This window comes from Phalangium opilio, unplaced genomic scaffold (assembly GCF_054372755.1).
Source record: "Phalangium opilio isolate 3A_F unplaced genomic scaffold, DU_Popi_V2 ptg000045l_1, whole genome shotgun sequence".
Lineage (NCBI taxonomy): Eukaryota > Metazoa > Arthropoda > Arachnida > Opiliones > Phalangiidae > Phalangium > Phalangium opilio.
The window spans coordinates 1,045,844-1,063,607 of NW_028324168.1; the positions used below are offsets into that span (position 1 = coordinate 1,045,844).

A 17,764-nucleotide genomic window follows, 5' to 3' on the forward strand; every position below is an offset into this window, starting at 1 on the left:
TAAAAATCCAATTTTAATTCATAGACAACACGTTTTTTTCCCGCCAAGAAAATGTTATATTAAAGGCGCGCTTTTTTCTCTCTCTGTTGGCGCGTGATTCTTATCCGCGTCACTGCCCAACCCCGCGCGAGCTTTTTTTTTTTTTTTTTGCCAACCGCAAAAGATTATCACGAGCGCGCGCGCATAACCGACCCGATACGATATTTGCCGCCGGTAATTACCCGGTCACGAGCGCCGGGAACGGCGAGTCTGCTCAGCCTCTACCCATCAAATTACTTATAGAAACAAAATTCGCCAGGATTCTTTTTGACTTTACGCGGGAAACATCGCTATTTTCCCGCCATTTCGGTTTAAAGACCGCGCGCGCTCGTGGACTGGCTTTGTTTATAGATTTAAATATATTAAAGGAAACCACGTGTAAAGAAGGCAAACACGAGACAATTAAAATACCCTAAAAAGTTCCGCGCGCGAGTTTTTTTCTCTTTTATACACCATTTCGGTAATAATCCAGCGCGTTTTCGTGGCTCGGCTTTGTTTATATAAATAAATATATTTAAAGAATGAACGTGTAAAGGTATCTCGAGACGCTAATTGAAATACACTAAAAAATTTCCTTCACGTCGTTTTAATAGACTGTTTCGAATCGTTTTCGTTAATGATTAGTTAATTATTATTTATGTAAGTGTAAAGGCAGAGATGCTAACAGCCCGGGGTTTCCGTAGAAACACACTAGGTTGAGGGAGATACCGTAATTAATTCAAGGCGCTGACTTGTTTCTACTTAAAGGCTTTTGCGGAGAGAGGTTGGGACCCCCAGAGAAAATTGGCGTACCATAGTTAAAAAGAAAATTGGCCGCGTAATAACAGGATTTAAAATCGCGTTAGTGGCCGTGCGCTCGCTTTTAAAAGCAATTGTAGGGGGAAACAAATTTATGTAAAATCATCGGTTAATATAGCCCTAAAATAATCGTAATTATGTCTGTTATAGAGTGTACAAATTTAATTTCTTAATTTTTAATATCTGCCCCTTCAAGTGTCTGTTTGAATTAAAAAAGATATTCAAAAGTGATTGGTTAATATAGCCCTAAAATAATCGTAATTAAGTCTGTTATAGGATGTACAAATTTAATTTATTAATTTTAAATATCTGTCCCTTCAAGTGTCTGATTGAATTAAAAAATACATATTCGAAAATCATTGGCTAATATAGCCCTAAAATAATCGAAAGATAATTAAGTCTGTTATAGGATGTACAAATTTAATTTATTAATTTTAAATATCTGTCCCTTCAAGTGTCTGATTGAATTAAAAAAAACATATTCAAACAGAATTTTGAATATCTTGATTCTGGGAATTTAATAATTATGAAAAAAGCGTAAGGTTTTTAAATAATTTTCACCCTTTTGAAATAAAAAAAATCCATTGCAATTATGGGTAAAGGGGGGATGGGGTTCCCCACATTGGAATATATTTGAATTGAATGGTTTGAAGAAGGGGACGACACGTTATTTTCAATCGGAAAACAATTAGGATAGTGTCCACCCCCTCGGTACCCCCTTCTATTGATTCAGAAATCCCCAATCCAAAAATAATAAAAAAAAAGAAAAAACTCGAAATTTTTCTGGGAAGATTTTTCTAGGAGAGGAGAGAAGAAAGAATAAAAAAAAACATTTCTCATTCCGAATCAATTATCTTTTCAATTTTCATAATCACGGTCGTAAGATTCGGGGAAAAACAGGATGTGTACGTCACTTCCGCCCCCCTTTTCAACTTTTCTCTACGAGGTTATCGCGCCCCTCTCTAATTTAGAAAGGTTAAAGGCCAAAGAAATTGTTCAAATAGATTAATTATTGTCTTAAAAATATTTTTCCTACACTCTAAATATGTTTATATTTTTCGTATCTCGTGTTACTAGGTGCTCCTTGTTGAATATCTATTTATAGTATTCCTCCATGGTTGTCTGCTACTGGTATTTAAAAGAAACTATTTATAGTAGTCCTCCATGGTTGTCTGCTACTGGTATTTAGAAGAAATATGAATTTGTAGCGTAAAGTCAGTGAACGGTACTAACTTAATTTTAATGTTAATTCGTGTTTAAAGTCGCGATAATTATCGGAAATTACTTATAATAAGTGCGCTAGTTATCCCTAAACGTGACTTGAATGTCATTTGAACCAGTTATGGTGAGTGTTTTTTGTAATTTCAGTCTAGTTTAATGTTAGTTTTTAAATCTTAAGCCTTGGTCAAAATCATCTCGGACTCAGGGGCTGGTTAGGCATATCGGGGGCTATCGTAGGTTATAGTAACGCTTGAATCTACTAAATGGAAGCGGTAGTCGGTTATTACAGAGTCAATTAAAATAAATTCATGTCCCCACCCTTGTTACTTCCTATGGAAGTCATTTTTAAGTCGTTTCGCCCGAATTAAACTAAACAAAAATTCGTTTTATCCCAATCCATCACCGATGTATATTTTTCACTAGGAAAATCTAACAAAGCCAAGGGTTAAAGTCGTGCGTTCGCTACGCAAGTAGTCTCCCCTAATATTTACGGGTAATGAAGTCCAAATGAAATTATGTTAACGGACGGGCGGGGGTCCGAATTTAGTGGTCTCTATCCACGACCGGGGGTGCGTGTCATTGGTTTCGGGACTCTTTGTTTTGGGAGTGGACCTTAACGAGGACAAGTCCATCTTGACTTGACCACGACTGGTTATGTTGTACTATAATCTTCCCTTACTTTGATAATACTGACAAGTAAAGTCAATTCTACGCAAGCTTGAGTTTTGACCGGACGTTACCTTACCGTAACGTGAACACGATGTCGACGTAAACTAACCTTTTTTTTTTGTATGTATGTGTACGTTAGGCTTAGCGAAATTTAAATCCTTTTTCGCTTATGGGTGGGCCAAAAATTCCATGCACGATGACCCAATACGTTTATCAACTCAAGTCTGTACCAGAGATTAAGTTAAATAATAATACTTAAATAAATATCAGACTTTGTATGAAAAAATCTGGTACAAGCTGACCTAAACATTTAAAAAAACATTATTCAGCTTAACTCACATACTATTTAACGTTATTAAACTGGGTTTACTATTGGTACAGACTTAAAACTGAAACGTTACTTGTAAACTCATCAACAACGGACGTTAGTAAAAAAAAAAAAGATTTGCCCATTAAAATTTTTACGTGGACTGAACCTACGCCCTTTAATAGCATTTTTATATATTTTTCAAGTTGAGTTTAGACCGTCCTAATTATAAGGATGGCTAAGCTTTTAAGCTTAGTATATGGTATAATTTAAGGGTGAAATAATAATATATGTTGGGCGAAAGATAATGTATATATAATATAATAATAATGAAAAAAAAAATGTCAGGTTGGAGAGCGGACATTTTAGAATGTTCGTTCATGCATTGGCGTTTTTTAACAGTACCATATATCCCACCGGATTTTTTTTTCTATTAATTACATCCGCGTGGTCATCTACTGTATAATGAGGGGAAGTTAAGCCTGTGTATTTCCGTTTTTTAAAAAATTTTATCATTTTTTTTTCTGTTTTTACAATTTTTTTTCCGAATTTTTGCTCTTAATGACATCAAATTCCGGTTTTCTAAGGGATATTTTCACGTTTTGGTAAACTTTGTTTGCTATGATAAATAAATTTTAATTTTTGAAAGTGGAACCACTATGGTGTGTGTTGAAAGTGTTACACGGGTTCCCCAGGGATTTTGGGGAATTTTCGAAAGGGACACCAAATCTTCAAGGGAATTTTTTGGGGATTTTCGAAAAGAACACCGAAATTAAGGGAAATTTTTTAAAAATGGCTCAAAATGTCCAGTAAAAATCGTGGAGTTTTAATAAGATGGCTAAAATATCGGAGTATTTTTGTAGAGAGGTCGAACTCGAAATTGTCAGGGAAATGATGGGGAATTTCGGAGATTTTTTTGAAAGAGCTCAGAATGTCTGGTAAAAATTTTGGAATTTTAATAAGAAGGCCAAATATCTGGGAAGGGGATTCGTTAATTGGTCCCAAAGTTCTGGGATATATTGGGTTGGTGAATTATTGAAACGGGGGCCCCACTTAAGGCAAGGACGTCAACATCTGCCCTTATGTGGTCAAGGTGTTTCAAAATTGAATAGTTTTAATTTCATAGCAAGACTGAACTCATTTATGTAGCCCACGTAATTTTGGTAGACATTTTTTGAAAATGAATACTACAGTTGCGTTTCTCGATTTGTTAAGTTGACATTTGACTCGGGGTAATGGTATCTAGTTGTATTGTACAGGGTGTTATTACACGATTATCAATCATAATCTGCTTATTAGTTTTGACGTGACCGCCTCCGAGTTACGCCAAGAAAAGATAAAAGAAGAAAGAAAAAAAAACTCGTTTTAATTTGGGTTTTTTGTTGTTAGCCACGAAAATTTCAAAATTATTTTTACTAGTTTTCGTTAATTTAATTTCTTTCAAGGATTTCAAAATCCAGAAAGGAATATTATTTTTTTTTCTTTTACCTTCAAGATTTTGCTTCAAAATACAGAGAAAGGATAGTGATGACCTCGTAATAATCTATGGAATGTCTAATTTATCAAGGTATACCTTCAAATTTGACCCACGTACTTTGGCACTTAAGTTATGACCAGTTTTAGTTTTGGGTGAAATTTGTAATATTCCGCGATTTGGACCAAAACTTATATTTTAGAAATTATATTTCAATAGTTTGGGTTATGAAACTTGGAGCTATTACTCTATAGAATTCCCCCTTTCTCGTAGTACATTCAAATGTAATCTAAATAAGTTATGGCCTGTTTAAGATACAACTAACAAATATATCAGTTGAAACATTTCAATTTTACGTTGTAAATATATTTCAATAGTTAGGGTTATGAAACTTGGAGCTATTACTCTATAGAATGCCCTCTTTCTCGTGGTACATTCAAATATAATCTAAACACATTAGAACAAAAGTTATGGACTGTTAAAAACCCAACTAACAAAACATTCAGCCCTCGCTACAAATTAATATAATGAAATTTTCAGCAAAACTAATTATTCCCCATAGTCACAGGAATAATATTTCAAAGTTAAAGTTTCCCCCATAGTCTCGCAGAGGTCCTATGAAGTGAGGGAGACCGTTATAAGCTTATCATCGCCGGGCCCATGGGGCCAGGGAGGCAAAAAAAACCCTAATATTTTATAGTCCTTCAAATTATATTAAAAGCGATCACTCTCTAACCCCAAGCAAGGTCTAACGGACATTTTTGCAGCACCCAAACACCCTAAAAATGGGGGGCCGTACCGCCCCGGTAGACAAGATTGAACGTTATGGGGATATAGCGGAAAGCCCCTTTGGTTGTAAGGGGATCAAAGCTTGGATCAGTGGGGATTGACGGAGCAAAATAGAGCGGTTTTTGACCTACGCGCCGCGTTATGTTATTTACCAAATCCTAAAACCTATACTTTTAACCATCTGATTTGTAGCAAGCGAGAAAATACGAGTCTTGTTAATAGTGTATCTGATTTCGATATTTTTGCGTTAAAACTATTCTCAACTCTACTAAATTTCATGTTCTTCGGTTTATGGAGGATTGTAACCGACAATAAATATGCTCTTGGGTTTATGGAGGATTGTTTGTAACCAGCAATAAATATGTTCTTGGGTTTATGGAGGATTGTTTGTAACCAGCAATAAATATGTTCTTGGGTTTATGGAGGATTGTTTGTAACCAGCAATAAATATGTTCTTGGGTTTCAGCTAGCTAGCTAATTGGACCAAGTCATCTTGCGACTTATTGCCACTTATCTAACGCCTATACAATGCATAGAGGGGTGGTGGCTAGCCCCTATGCCACAGCTAACCGACAAGGATTTATGGAGGATTGTTTGTAACCAGCAATAAATATGTTCTTGGGTTTATGGAGGATTGTTTCTAACCAGCAAAAAATATGTTCTTGGGTTTATGGAGGATTGTTTGTAACCAGCAATAAATATGTTCTTGGGTTTATGGAGGATTGTTTGTAACCAGCAATAAATATGTTCTTGGGTTTATGGAGGATTGTTTGTAACCAGCAATAAATATGTTCTTGGGTTTATGGAAGATTGTAACCACCAATAAACATGTTCTTGGGTTTATGGAGGATTGTAACCAGTGTCGCGGGCTACAATGAAAAAAGTGTTGACTTGTTTATAACACAATAAAATTCTTAACAAATATCCCCTATTAACAACATTGATTGACAACTCAACTGTAGCGTTTTGTTTGCATAAAAATCAGGGAAATATTGAAAACATCCTCAAGTCAGCAGCTAAGGGAATTTGAATATGAGATAATGTTTGGCCTTCTTCCCTATTTAAAGTGTTAGTGACATAATTTTCGTCACCCACAAACTTAAAATGCTAAAAAAATCCTTGAAAAATCTAGTTTATTATGATATGTTTACTTTTGTATTTGGTTTCGTAGAAATTTGTAAAATTGCAATCAAAGTTTAGTGTTTGGAAAAGGCCTAGTTAAAATTTTGTTTCGCTTGATGACGTAGTAAGGAGAAACATTCACTCTAGATGTCGCTCACGTGACGCCTGTTAGTGTCTCAGCCTAAGTCTTAAGCCTATTTTATTCAGATTCGCGCGGCATTAGTAGACTCCCGAGTCTCGGGCGCGCGCGTTTGGCTTTTCCGCGAGATGCCGTGAGTGACGTAGCAAGGAGAAAACCCGCCAAAAATCTTCTTCGCAAATTTGCTTTTGCCCCCCAAAATTTCAAGTTTTCAAAGTGTTTTTTCTGTGTTTTCCTTCATATTTAAATATTAATCAAGCATATTTTTGGAATCAGAAGAGTTTAAACTCACAAAAAAGTAAGGTTTTCTTAGATTTGAGATAATTTTTAAATCACGTCGCTATTCCTTTAAAAATACATATTTTCTCTTTCAATTCGAATATTAAATTCAAACCTCGTGGTTAAAAACAATTCGTATCACAACGGGCTTTGTTCCAACTCAACTATAGTACTTACTGTACATTGATATCGAACATACATACTATAGTGCCCAATTGGTAACGGAGGGGGGCCCACCCCACTCCACCCTTAGGAGGAGACTCGGAGAGGTATAAGTTATGAGGCATATCGGGCGGCGGCGGTGCGGTTAAGAACTATGTGGTATTAAAAATCTAAAAGGTCTTGTAGGGGTCACCTTTGGCTCAGGGGCAATCTACCCCCACCCTAACCCATCCTGACTGGAGGGGGGTTTCCATGCTCTGTTTTAAAATGAATGACCCTGCTCTAGGTACGTACGTCCTTTGGTACGTCATTCTTCAAAAATGATTCAATGAATGAAATGAACCAAAGGGGCCCACGTGTACTCTTTTCATAGTCATTGATTTTTTTCTTTTGGGGCGGGGAAGGTCTGTTATTGTAGTTGTTATGTTTTTGTAATGCAATGTTTCAAGAGATATTAACAGCAACAAGTTTAATACATGATTACATTGTAGACGGTACTGCTAATTAGGTTAGGTTAACATCTGTAGTATAGTTATATCATAAGTTCATAAGATATGTTCAAAAAGTTTGTCACTGGTTACAAACTGGAGCTCAGATTCGAGGTAAAGCGACGCCTGGTGAGTGGTGAGGCGCTGTCAAAGGCTTAGTAAACAGACTAAATAGGAAGATGGACTGCAAAACTAACCACCGAGTGTAGTATTCAATTCTCGCTTGTCGTTCTCGAACTAGCTCGAGCTGTAAGTCTCTAGCATTACGAAGTATATGAAGTGTCATACTTATGGAACGTATCTCATGAATTTATGATTATATTAAGTCGAATTGAGGGGCTAATCACTCTTTTATACGCTTGTGATTGGTCCCTCGTGGTAACTTTAGGTTTTGAACTTTACAATCCTAATTTAAGCCTTTGAATACAAAATAAACTTCATTCCTTCTTCGACGACGAACCTTAAATTAAAAATTAAATTATAGCTCGTAAATTTAGATTAAATAGTAAATTTAAATCCTCACAAGGTTAGCTGTTTAAATAACCTAACTTTAGCAGCAACCAATATAATTAAATCATGTCCCGTAATAGAGTTAAAACTAAAGACTGCTAAGGCAGTATTTTTCCGCTAAAAGTTAGTTACATAGTATATTATTGCTTAGAGCATTGTCATGCCATATGACACCCCTGCCTGCCTTATAACAAAATGTTCTTTTGTATGTAAATTGTATAAAAACACCGTAGTATATTATTTCGCTGACTTGATTCGCAAATTGTTCATAGACTGGTTTATTATAACACGTAGGGATAAAGGTACGCTGACACGCATGAATTGGACATTTACTCTCCCTTCGCGTTTACCTTTAAATGAAATTTTCAGGTAACATAACATTATACCTTAAAAAACGGCCTTTTTCCCCCAAAAAAATAGAAGGGAAATAATTAAAAATAAATAAATAAATGATATTTTATTTAAAAGTAAATAACGTTTATTTAAATTTATTTAAAACGCTGATTACTACTTGGCCATGTTTAGTGGTGTCTGCTAGCGAGAAACCGCGCGGAATTGGTTCTTGCTTCAACCATACCGTAGAGATAAAGTGTTCTGTCTAGCAGACGCCACAAAACCAATGGCGGACGGCGCAATAGTCCTTGATAGTTTTTAAGACTAATTAAATGCTAATCATTTATTTGTTTATTTCAATATTAAAGTCCGTTCTTTTAAGGGTATAATGTCATGTTGCCTGAACTTTTCTTTAAACAGAGATCTTTGAAATAAAATTTGGGATAACCTTGATATACCCAGAAATAATCCTAACGATACCCTACCCCCTTTGCTCGTGGAAGTACTCTACCCCCAGTTTTAATATCCCCTTCATATAGCGTGCGGACAGTTTTTGTCAGTCATTTGTGACGTGTGCAATTAAACCCTTTTCTATCTACAACAGAGTACAGACTGAAAAACTTCAGTAATCATTCAGTTTAAAACCTGAGGGAGAGATGCTGGAGTCACAAATAACTGGCAGCCCTGCTACATTAAGCGCGTGGATTTAAAATTAACTTAAGAAAATTGGGGAGGAAATTTCTCTAGCCCCTTTAGTGCAATTGGGGAAATAATTATGGGTAGATTTCAATAATATTTAATATATAGTATCACTATATTACGGTTTTGGGGGCGATACTTTTGATGAGTTGTTGTGGGTGGACTGAAAAGCACCAAGAAAACTAAAGGAAGGGGGCATTTTTGTGGCCATGAGCCAAGGCCCAACCAAATTATATATTATGCTTTCTTGTTTCTTCTCTTAAACCCGGTAATTTTGAGGTTTAGGCTTAGCTTTTAAATAGACAACGTGGAGCCAATGAAGTTCTTTTTTTCTTTCTTCTGTCTTTTACACTATAGCGGATATACTGGTTTTTTTATTTTTATTTTTTAAATATTTTTTTTGGCAGGACTTTAAAAAATTAAAAAGAAACCGAAAGTTTAAAAACTCCTCACTAGGAAAAACCTACGTTAAGTATTGCTAAGTCAAGGGGCTCATTACTGAGAAAGTTATTCGTGGTTACTCCCTCGGATTATCTAACTAATTACGTAACGATTAAATTATTTATATTTAATTTAGGCCTAACCTAGAAGGTTTAAAAATTAAGAAAACTTTAATATATTTTTTTTTTTACTTTCAATTTTTTTATTTCATTTTTAAATAAAGTAGACGGGGTCATAAGGTCATCATCATTTCTTAAAGGGGGCATATATCTCTCTCTTTTTGAGATAAATGTTCAAACTGACCACCCAGGATCGAGTTTTAGTTATTTTCTCCCAATTGTTTTTTTTATATAATTAATAATATAATAATATATATACCTCCAAAAAGTTTGAAACCAAAAAAAAAAAATAAAACACATAATTTGACCATTAATTAAATTTAACCTTCAACATGGGCATTTATTTTAAAGGGGGGAAGGGAGGGGGCGAATTGGTACTTAATATATACATCAGTTCAGTTCACAAGGGCCGCGATTCAGATTCGAGGATTTTTTACCTAAGCTTTTTTTTTCTTCTTTAAGAAAATTTTCTTTAAATTAATTATTTAAAACAATTAAAAATATCTTATACACAAAATTTAAATTAACTTAAGAGAGGAATTGAGGAAAATTAGCCAGCGCACTTTACGTATACTAATTAGTTTTAAAAAATTAGTTAATTCGGTAGGCGTTAAAATTAAATTAATATTAATTGAGATTACGGGGTATTATTTAAGTAATTAATTTTCTTTTCGTTTTTTTTTAAATAGGAACATTTTGAGATTAAAATTAAGGGTAGAGATAAAAATTAAATTCGTTAAATTCTTAAAAATACCAGAAAAAACGTTTTATACTTAATTAACAAATAGCTTAATTAAAAATGAAATATATTTTTAGTTTTTAAAAAAAAGAGAAGAAAAAAAAACATTAGCATAGAATATTAGCCTACTTACGTTGCGTGTGCTGCTGGTTTTTGCCGTGTGCTTTATGAGAAAATCGTTGAAAATTGGTGAAAAATTTTTTGAAGTCGTTTGAAAACAAAAACGAAAATTCAGTTTTTTTTTTTTTTAGCTGACACAGTTGTGTATGGATATAGCAGAGTACTGTAGTATTTTATGAGTTGGGTTGTTGGGGCGAGAATCAAGTCGTAGTCGTCGGCATCCTTTCATGTTTTAAACAAAGAACGTTGAAGTTGTTGTTTAATTTTTTAAACCGAAAACTATTTTTTTTTCTCCAATGAACTTATTTGAAGTGCTGTGGTACGTCTCAAATCTTTGTTTTAAAAAAAATTTCTCGTTATCGCGAGTATTTTTTCGGATTTGTGATCTTTTTCGAGATCACAATGATGACGTGCACACTTTTTCACATCACACAATTTTTTTTTTTTTGAACATTTTTGACGTAACTTTTTTTGGAATTATTTCCGAATTTTTCTTGAGATAAAAACAAAATATTTATTTTTTTTTGTGTCCCACGATGACGTCATATCAAAAAACACCCAGTTTGTTTTTGTTTCTTATATTAGTTTTTACACGTAGTAGGAATATATTATAACCTATAATTATTTATAGTTTTAACTGGGATTTGTTTTAAATTTTGCCTCCAATTACTGCAAAATTTTAAACTAAACTTGATTTTTTACTTTGGGATTTTTTTTTTTAAATTGACGTGAGGATGATTTTAACTTAATTAATTTCTCCCTTGATGAATTTATTTAATTAGCCCTGGGAATTTTTATATATATTTATATTAATTATATATAATCGAATCGTCTTTATATTTGTTTGTTATTGTCATCTTCGTATGAATTTACATTTAATTAAGAAGATAGACAATTTTCGTGTTTTTTTTTTCTTTTTAAACTTTATTTATAAATAACGTACCGTAAAACGCGTACGTCAAACGCCGAGATAACAACATCCTTTTTTTATGGTATTAATAACTGAATTAAGGGTTCCTTAAACAATTGGGCTGTGGGCTACATATGCGTCAAGGGCATAGTTCCATCAGCGGGGCTTTGATATAGATGACTTTGAATGGGCTGTAAGCCCCTAACGTGACCCGAGGAATCAACGCCCGAGCCGTCGCCTCCGGGCAAGTACATACTGATCATGTCCCTTAAATCCGCCGTACTGGGAGGTTGTACCCCACCCGGTCCTACTCTACCTCTCTGTCCCGGTTGGGGTGGCGGACCGCCGCTACCGGAACTACCCATTCCCCCGGCCGGCGAAGAACTTTGAGAGGATGAACCACCGCCACCGTGGCTAGGTTCCGTTTTGATGGTAATTGAACCGCCTCCGCCGGAGCCCGTGGAACCTCCGCTAACGGGCGTCGTCGAACCGCCTCCGGAACCCATGGACGTGTAGGCCGACGTCATGGGCATACTGTACCCCGAACCGCCGTTCATGTAGGACATGGACATACTGGAACCCGTCGTCATTGGGGACATGTCGTATCTGGGGTACAGGCCCGAGTTGGCCTGCATTCCTCCGTAAGCGGCCGCGTGCGTTTGATAGGCGTGGGCCGCTTCGTGCATCATGCTACTGTAGCCGTTGGGCATGTAACCGTTCATTTGGTACATATCCCGGGACACTTGGGCGGCTGCCGCGGCAGCGGCCGCAGCCGCCGCGGCGTTGTTTCTCGAATCGGCGCTCGATGGATGGAGAAGGCCCGAAGAATGGTGAACGCCGCCTCCCGAACCGGACAATCCGACGGAACCGCTCCCGGGACCGCCGGGACCCCCGCTACCGACTGACCCTAACGGATATTTGTCCTTTTTCATCAGGGTCTTCGTTTTGCGCCTAGGCCTGTACTTGTAATCGGGGTGCTCTTTCATATGAACCGCTCTTAACCTCTTGGCTTCGTCGATAAACGGTCTCTTTTCGGCCTCCGAAAGTAACTTCCACTCGGCTCCTAATCGTTTACTTATCTCGGAATTGTGCATTTTTGGGTTTTCTTGGGCCATTTTACGTCTTTGTCCGCGGGACCACACCATAAACGCGTTCATGGGTCTCTTGACGCGATCAATGTCCTTCTTATTGACTCCCGTACCACCTCCACCACCGGTGTTTCCGCCACCGCCGGAGGAATTATTCCCACCGGGACCTCCGGTTCCTCCTCCGGGACCACCCGGATGATGATGCGAAACTGGCGTTGTCGCCGGGGAACATCCGTGCAAGTTAGTTTGTCCCGGGACCGATTGGGGTCCACCGCCGCTGACCCCTTTCATTTCGCCGGGATCGCCTCCCATACTTAGATGCCCTCCGTGCCCTTGTACGTGATGGGAGGCGTACATAGCGTAGGGTGAGGAATATTCGCGTTCGTGATGCAAGGACGCCAGGCTGCCGGCGGGATGAGGACTCGACGATGTCTGATGGGGGCTATGTTGTTGTCTGTGTTGGGGATGTTGTTGGGAATGATGGTGCTGCGAATGATGGAGTTGAGAGATTGAGGTTTCGGAGCCGGGACCGTGAGCGCTGCTGCAAAGCTGGCAAGGACACGAGCCGTGATCGCTGCCGGGGCGAACGGAGGAATCCGTCGCCCCGGCCACTTGATGGCTATGGTGTTGTACGCCGAGGGAGTAGGGCGATCCCCGGTTGGGTTGCGCCGGCGGCGAGTTGGGTCCCGAGTCCGGGTGCTGTAGTAGGGTGACGGACGGGTGATGGTAGGGGTGCAGGGCGTGCCCGCCCGGGTAGGACGAGGCCGCCGCTGCCACCGCCGCCGACCTGGCCCAGTGCAGAGCGAGGCCCGTCGGTTCGTCCACGCCGAATGATGTACGGGAAGCGGAGGACCGACGACTTCCGCTAATTTAACTTTCTTCCTCCGAACTATATCGGAAGGACAATATTTTCACCTCCGAGTAAATCTTTTTGTCAATTCGAATTGAATTCCGTTTAAAATTTAAAACGAAGTCGTCGACGTCGGTGTTGGGTTTTCGTATTAATTTGATCTTGACCGTCCGAAGTACACGTTAAACCAACGTCACCGAGTTTATCTGAAGTTTTAAATCGCGAAAATGACACTCAATTTTTGACCTTCCATAACACTCATTTCTTAAAATTAGGCGAGGGTTGCTTGTTTTCAAACGCGTTACTTTAGAGGTTGAGAAATAATTTGACGATCAAAAACATTCATATTCATGAATTAATAAAATAAATTCATGATACCTGGCTTCATTTTGTAAATTTATAAATATCTTTCTTAAAATTCTTTACGTAGCTAACTACACTTTCGTTTTAAAAATTTCTCAACCTCTAATTAAATAATTTTAAAATAAAATTTAAACTTACTTTAAAACTGACGAAAAAGTCCTGGCGATTTCCAGCTCCTGGTTTAAACTTCTTAGTATCGAAAATCCACGACAACCACAATCATTTGAGTTAATTATTCAATTAGTTTTAGGAGTTAATTGCGACTTTCCGTTTCGTAATTAAACACATTAGTAGTTTATTATTTTTAAATCAATCCACCAGTATGAAACTTTCCACGCGTTGGACGGTAAAAATATGTTTTTTAAAATACCGGTGATTTTTCAAACCGGTGCTAGTAAAAACCTTAAGACGGTCACCCGAGTCTCATCACAAGCGATTGTTGATGTTTTTTTAAAAAAGCAAAAAAAGGTTATGGTTTGGTTTTTTTTGGCGTCCGGGTAAGGTTAAACGCGAGGGTGTCCTCGAAAAACTTTCTTGAAACGATCACGTTCTCTCACTTGGCATACCGTATCTTTTGTCGAACGGATAATAATAAAGAAGGGTAGAGATTCTTGAGCCCCTCAAGTGGTGTGCCAATGAAGGGGGGATGCCAGGAGGGGGTGGGGCTTGATACCCCTAGATACTCCAGAAAGATTTTGATAACCCGGCAACGTCGTCGTCCATCTAGTACGAGATTCGTACATACACTTCGGATGGTCCCGGGACTCGGGGAGTAGTTTTAAACCCTTCTTTTCGTTCGTTAAAGATGAGCCAACAATTTTAATCGCGCGTTGTCCGGCGGCGTTGTTTCACGTGCCCGGTTAGTGACCGATGGATATAATCGCCTCAGCCGTTAGCGTGCGAAAGTAGCAACCGTGGTAGTAGGCGACTGAACGGAGGCGATAACACTACGAGCCTCTGCCGTTCATTACGACTCGGAATATATTGATCGGGCGCTTTACTTGGGGAAGTTTGAAAACGGGTCTCCGTACTTCCAAGGTTCGCTTTGGCAAAACCTCCCGAGCAGCTAAAGTTGGGTTCTCAGTCCTCCGTTGGGCTGATGGGGTGTGTAGGGGAAAAAGGCCGCCACACTACGCGCTATGCTGCTTTTGTTAAAAGGATGGTCTCCATCTTTCCCCAGCTGGTTGTCGACATCCTCTAGCGGGGAGGGTAAGAATAGACTAACCCCCGCTTAGATTTATTAAAGAACCAATGGGGGAGCTAGTTTTCACGGTATCCTTGAGTTTCCTTGGTTGGAACGCCGCCTTATTGGTCGCTTTAGAGTGTGACGTCATTAAATAGGTGGAGTTTTCCCTCTCTTCCCCCCTTTAAATGCGCGAGGCTCTCTCGATCGTCACTGTCCAGGATACACCCAAGACCTCGTGGTCGACGTTAGCGCGCCAAAATCCCTCATCTCTTGCTTCCCAAAAGCGCGCGGCGGTTTTTCTCCCGAACTTGAAACGAGCCTGGTTCGCGTGGTGGTGATGGGTGGAGTTTGAATCCCTTGGCAAAGTTTCAAACTTTGGATGTGTTCGCACTTAACGCAGCCCTTGGCTCTCGCGTTTTCTCTCTCTCTCTGTACATTTTTGTATCAAACCTAGAGAGAGAGTTCCCTGGAAACTTTTGACAGTAGTAGCTATTTCTTGACGCTGTCCGTGTTTTGCAACTTGTTTTGTATTTTTTTGGAAAGATTATAAAGAGGGATCATTCCTAGGGTTTGGTTGGAATCTTTTTTTTACTACTGGAAAAACCGGTTTTTATTTTTTTTTTGGCACATGGTTTTTGGTGAAAGTCCCTCCATCTATTTTTTTTGGGGTTAATTTGGTCTTTAATATGCCTAATTTTTTAAAAGGGGAGTTTTTAATGTTGTTTACTTGAAAATAATTTTTAAAAGAAAAAAATGATGTAAAGAGTTATAATAGAAAATTTGTTTATTTACTATTTTTTTTAAAAATTCTTTACAAATTTTTATTTATGGTATTTATTTATATTTTTGAAATACGCACTTACAAAAATACCCTGAAAACAAAAATGGCAACGTTATAGAATTATTACGATATATTGAATACTTATTTAATATCTAGTAAATACTTATTATTAAAGATAATCCTTTAGTGACTTGTAATCAACGCAAAGATTTTATTTCTATGATTTATGAAATCATATAAGATTTTTTGTCAAGTTATTAACCACTTAGAAAATTTGTTAAATTGTTTCCTATGGCACCTTTCAAACAACCCAATAATTTTCTAAACAAATTCACTTTATAAAAAACCAATTTACAATAGAATTGTCAAAAAATAAGGAAAAAAAAACCCTTTCATACCAATTTAAAAAAAAAAGAATTCGACACATTCGTTTAAAAAAAATAGGGTTAGGGGGTCCAAGAAAGCTCGGTGTCCACTCGACTCTATTGAGCTCACCAAAAATAGACGTATCCAATATAATCCACGGGTGGTCCCCCCCCCCCGTATTCCCAAAAAATCACACCTTCTAAATAGAAAAAATCTCCCTACCTTTGAACCCAAGAAAGAAAATGGGCTCCCGCTTCAAAAAATTCGTGAATAGCGTGAAGATGGTGACATGCACCTGGATTTTTCTTTTTTTTTTGGCCCACCCCTGAACTTTGATCTTTCCTTGGACTGTCCTCGGAAGGTAAAATGCTTCAGAAATAGGTGTGGTCCGTGCAAAATTACCTTTTAAACTAGAATAACCTTCTCGAACTTGTTGGGGTCGTAAAAGGTTGTTTACGAGGGGATGGACACTCCTTTTTGAACTACCATTTTTAAATTTAATATATTTTCCTAAATACTACGAGTTATACCAGATACATTTAAAGCAATGTCTACTAACATATTTTTGAATAACCACAAACTTGTAGGGGTCATTAAAGGTTCTTTACAAGGGACTGGACACTAATTTTTGCACCACTATTTTATATTTAATATATTTTCCCAAATACTTCGAGCTATACTGTTCAATGAAGTGTCCGACACCTTGGTTCAGTGTCTCGGGGATTGGGAAGATTCCATTTTGGTATATTTTTATATACAGGGGGTGTTGGGAGGGGTGAACACCTCGCCCCTCTAATGGCATGGTGTCCAAAAAAATCGTCCCCCCATAATTCATTTCATTGCCATTCAGAACCCATATTCTGGCTGCGGACCCCAAACTTTCCGAAGGGACCTACTTTTTTTAACAAAAAATAAAAGCCTTTTCCTTAAAAATTAATAATAAATCTTATTGGATTTTTGACTTAAATTGGGTCAATTTATTGCACGTGCAATAAAACAGTAACTTAAAAACGCACGTGCAGCAACTGCAATAAATTAAAAATAACTTCAAACATTCCGCGCCTGGTGACATTAAAACTAACTTACTTATGTTTAAAAGCTTACCTATATTATTTATGTTTTCTTCCCAAAGCCGCAACAACAACAAAAAATACCTGTAAAGAAAAGTAACAAAATTGCAAAACATTCTTTTTTACGTTTGTTATGAAAAGTCAAATAATTTTGATTTTATATTATTAATTTTATTAATGATAATAAACAGCACCCTTAGCGGCAATCTATCTTACGAAACGTCATCTCAAATTGGTCAAATTTATCCAATAATTGGCCCGTTTCCATCAACATTTATTTAGAAAAGAAATAACCGGTTCAATTTATGGGGCAACACATTTCGAAGAAACATTCCAATAAATGACATACCACATAGAAGATAGAACTCAAAACGGACCTATGTTTTTCTTTTTTTATTATTTATTTATTATTATTTTTCTTTGTTTAACTTACCCCACTTTAACAATAATTATTTCACTAATGAATTTCCGTGTTTAATTTCCATACTCGCGTAGGGTCATCTTCCCGGTAAAACACGTGATGATGATAACAATAATTTGGCGGGAAAATTACCGCGCGCGCGCGCTTTTAAAACAACCACATGGGATGGATAACCGAAACCGATCTTGGCGGCACGAGACCGTAGTATTTTCGGCGGGAAAAATATTTCTCCATCCTTTACGTAGTTTTTGGCGCGCTCGCGCTAGTCTTCATTCTCTAGT

The 17,764-nt window shown here is 37.5% G+C and overlaps 2 protein-coding genes across 2 annotated transcripts in view; one reads left to right on the top strand and one right to left on the bottom strand.

Annotated features, from left to right (window-relative positions):
- Positions 1 to 2,048: 2,048 nt before the first annotated feature.
- CycB3 (cyclin B3) overlaps positions 2,049 to 17,764 on the top strand; it is a 55,366-nt gene continuing 39,650 nt past the window's right edge. Inside the window, exon 1 of the mRNA XM_089837616.1 lies at positions 2,049 to 2,182. Within this exon, the coding sequence (XP_089693742.1) occupies positions 2,162 to 2,182 (21 nt within the window). The 5' untranslated portion in view covers positions 2,049 to 2,161. The remainder of the gene's footprint in view (positions 2,183 to 17,764) is intronic.
- On the bottom strand, positions 9,649 to 15,630 carry LOC149676579 (transcription factor Sox-2-like). Its single transcript, XM_089837615.1, has 2 exons — positions 13,798 to 15,630; positions 9,649 to 13,502 (listed from the first exon to the last, which is right to left on the bottom strand). Exon 2 carries the CDS (start codon positions 12,801 to 12,803, stop codon positions 11,487 to 11,489), a length of 1,317 nt encoding a protein of 438 aa, XP_089693741.1. The 5' UTR covers positions 12,804 to 13,502; positions 13,798 to 15,630; the 3' UTR covers positions 9,649 to 11,486.

Bases quoted from the DNA above. Each gene is read 5' to 3' on its own strand.
- LOC149676579 (XM_089837615.1), bottom strand. From the start codon at position 12,803: ATGTACGCCTCCCATCACGTACAAGGGCACGGAGGGCATCTAAGTATG.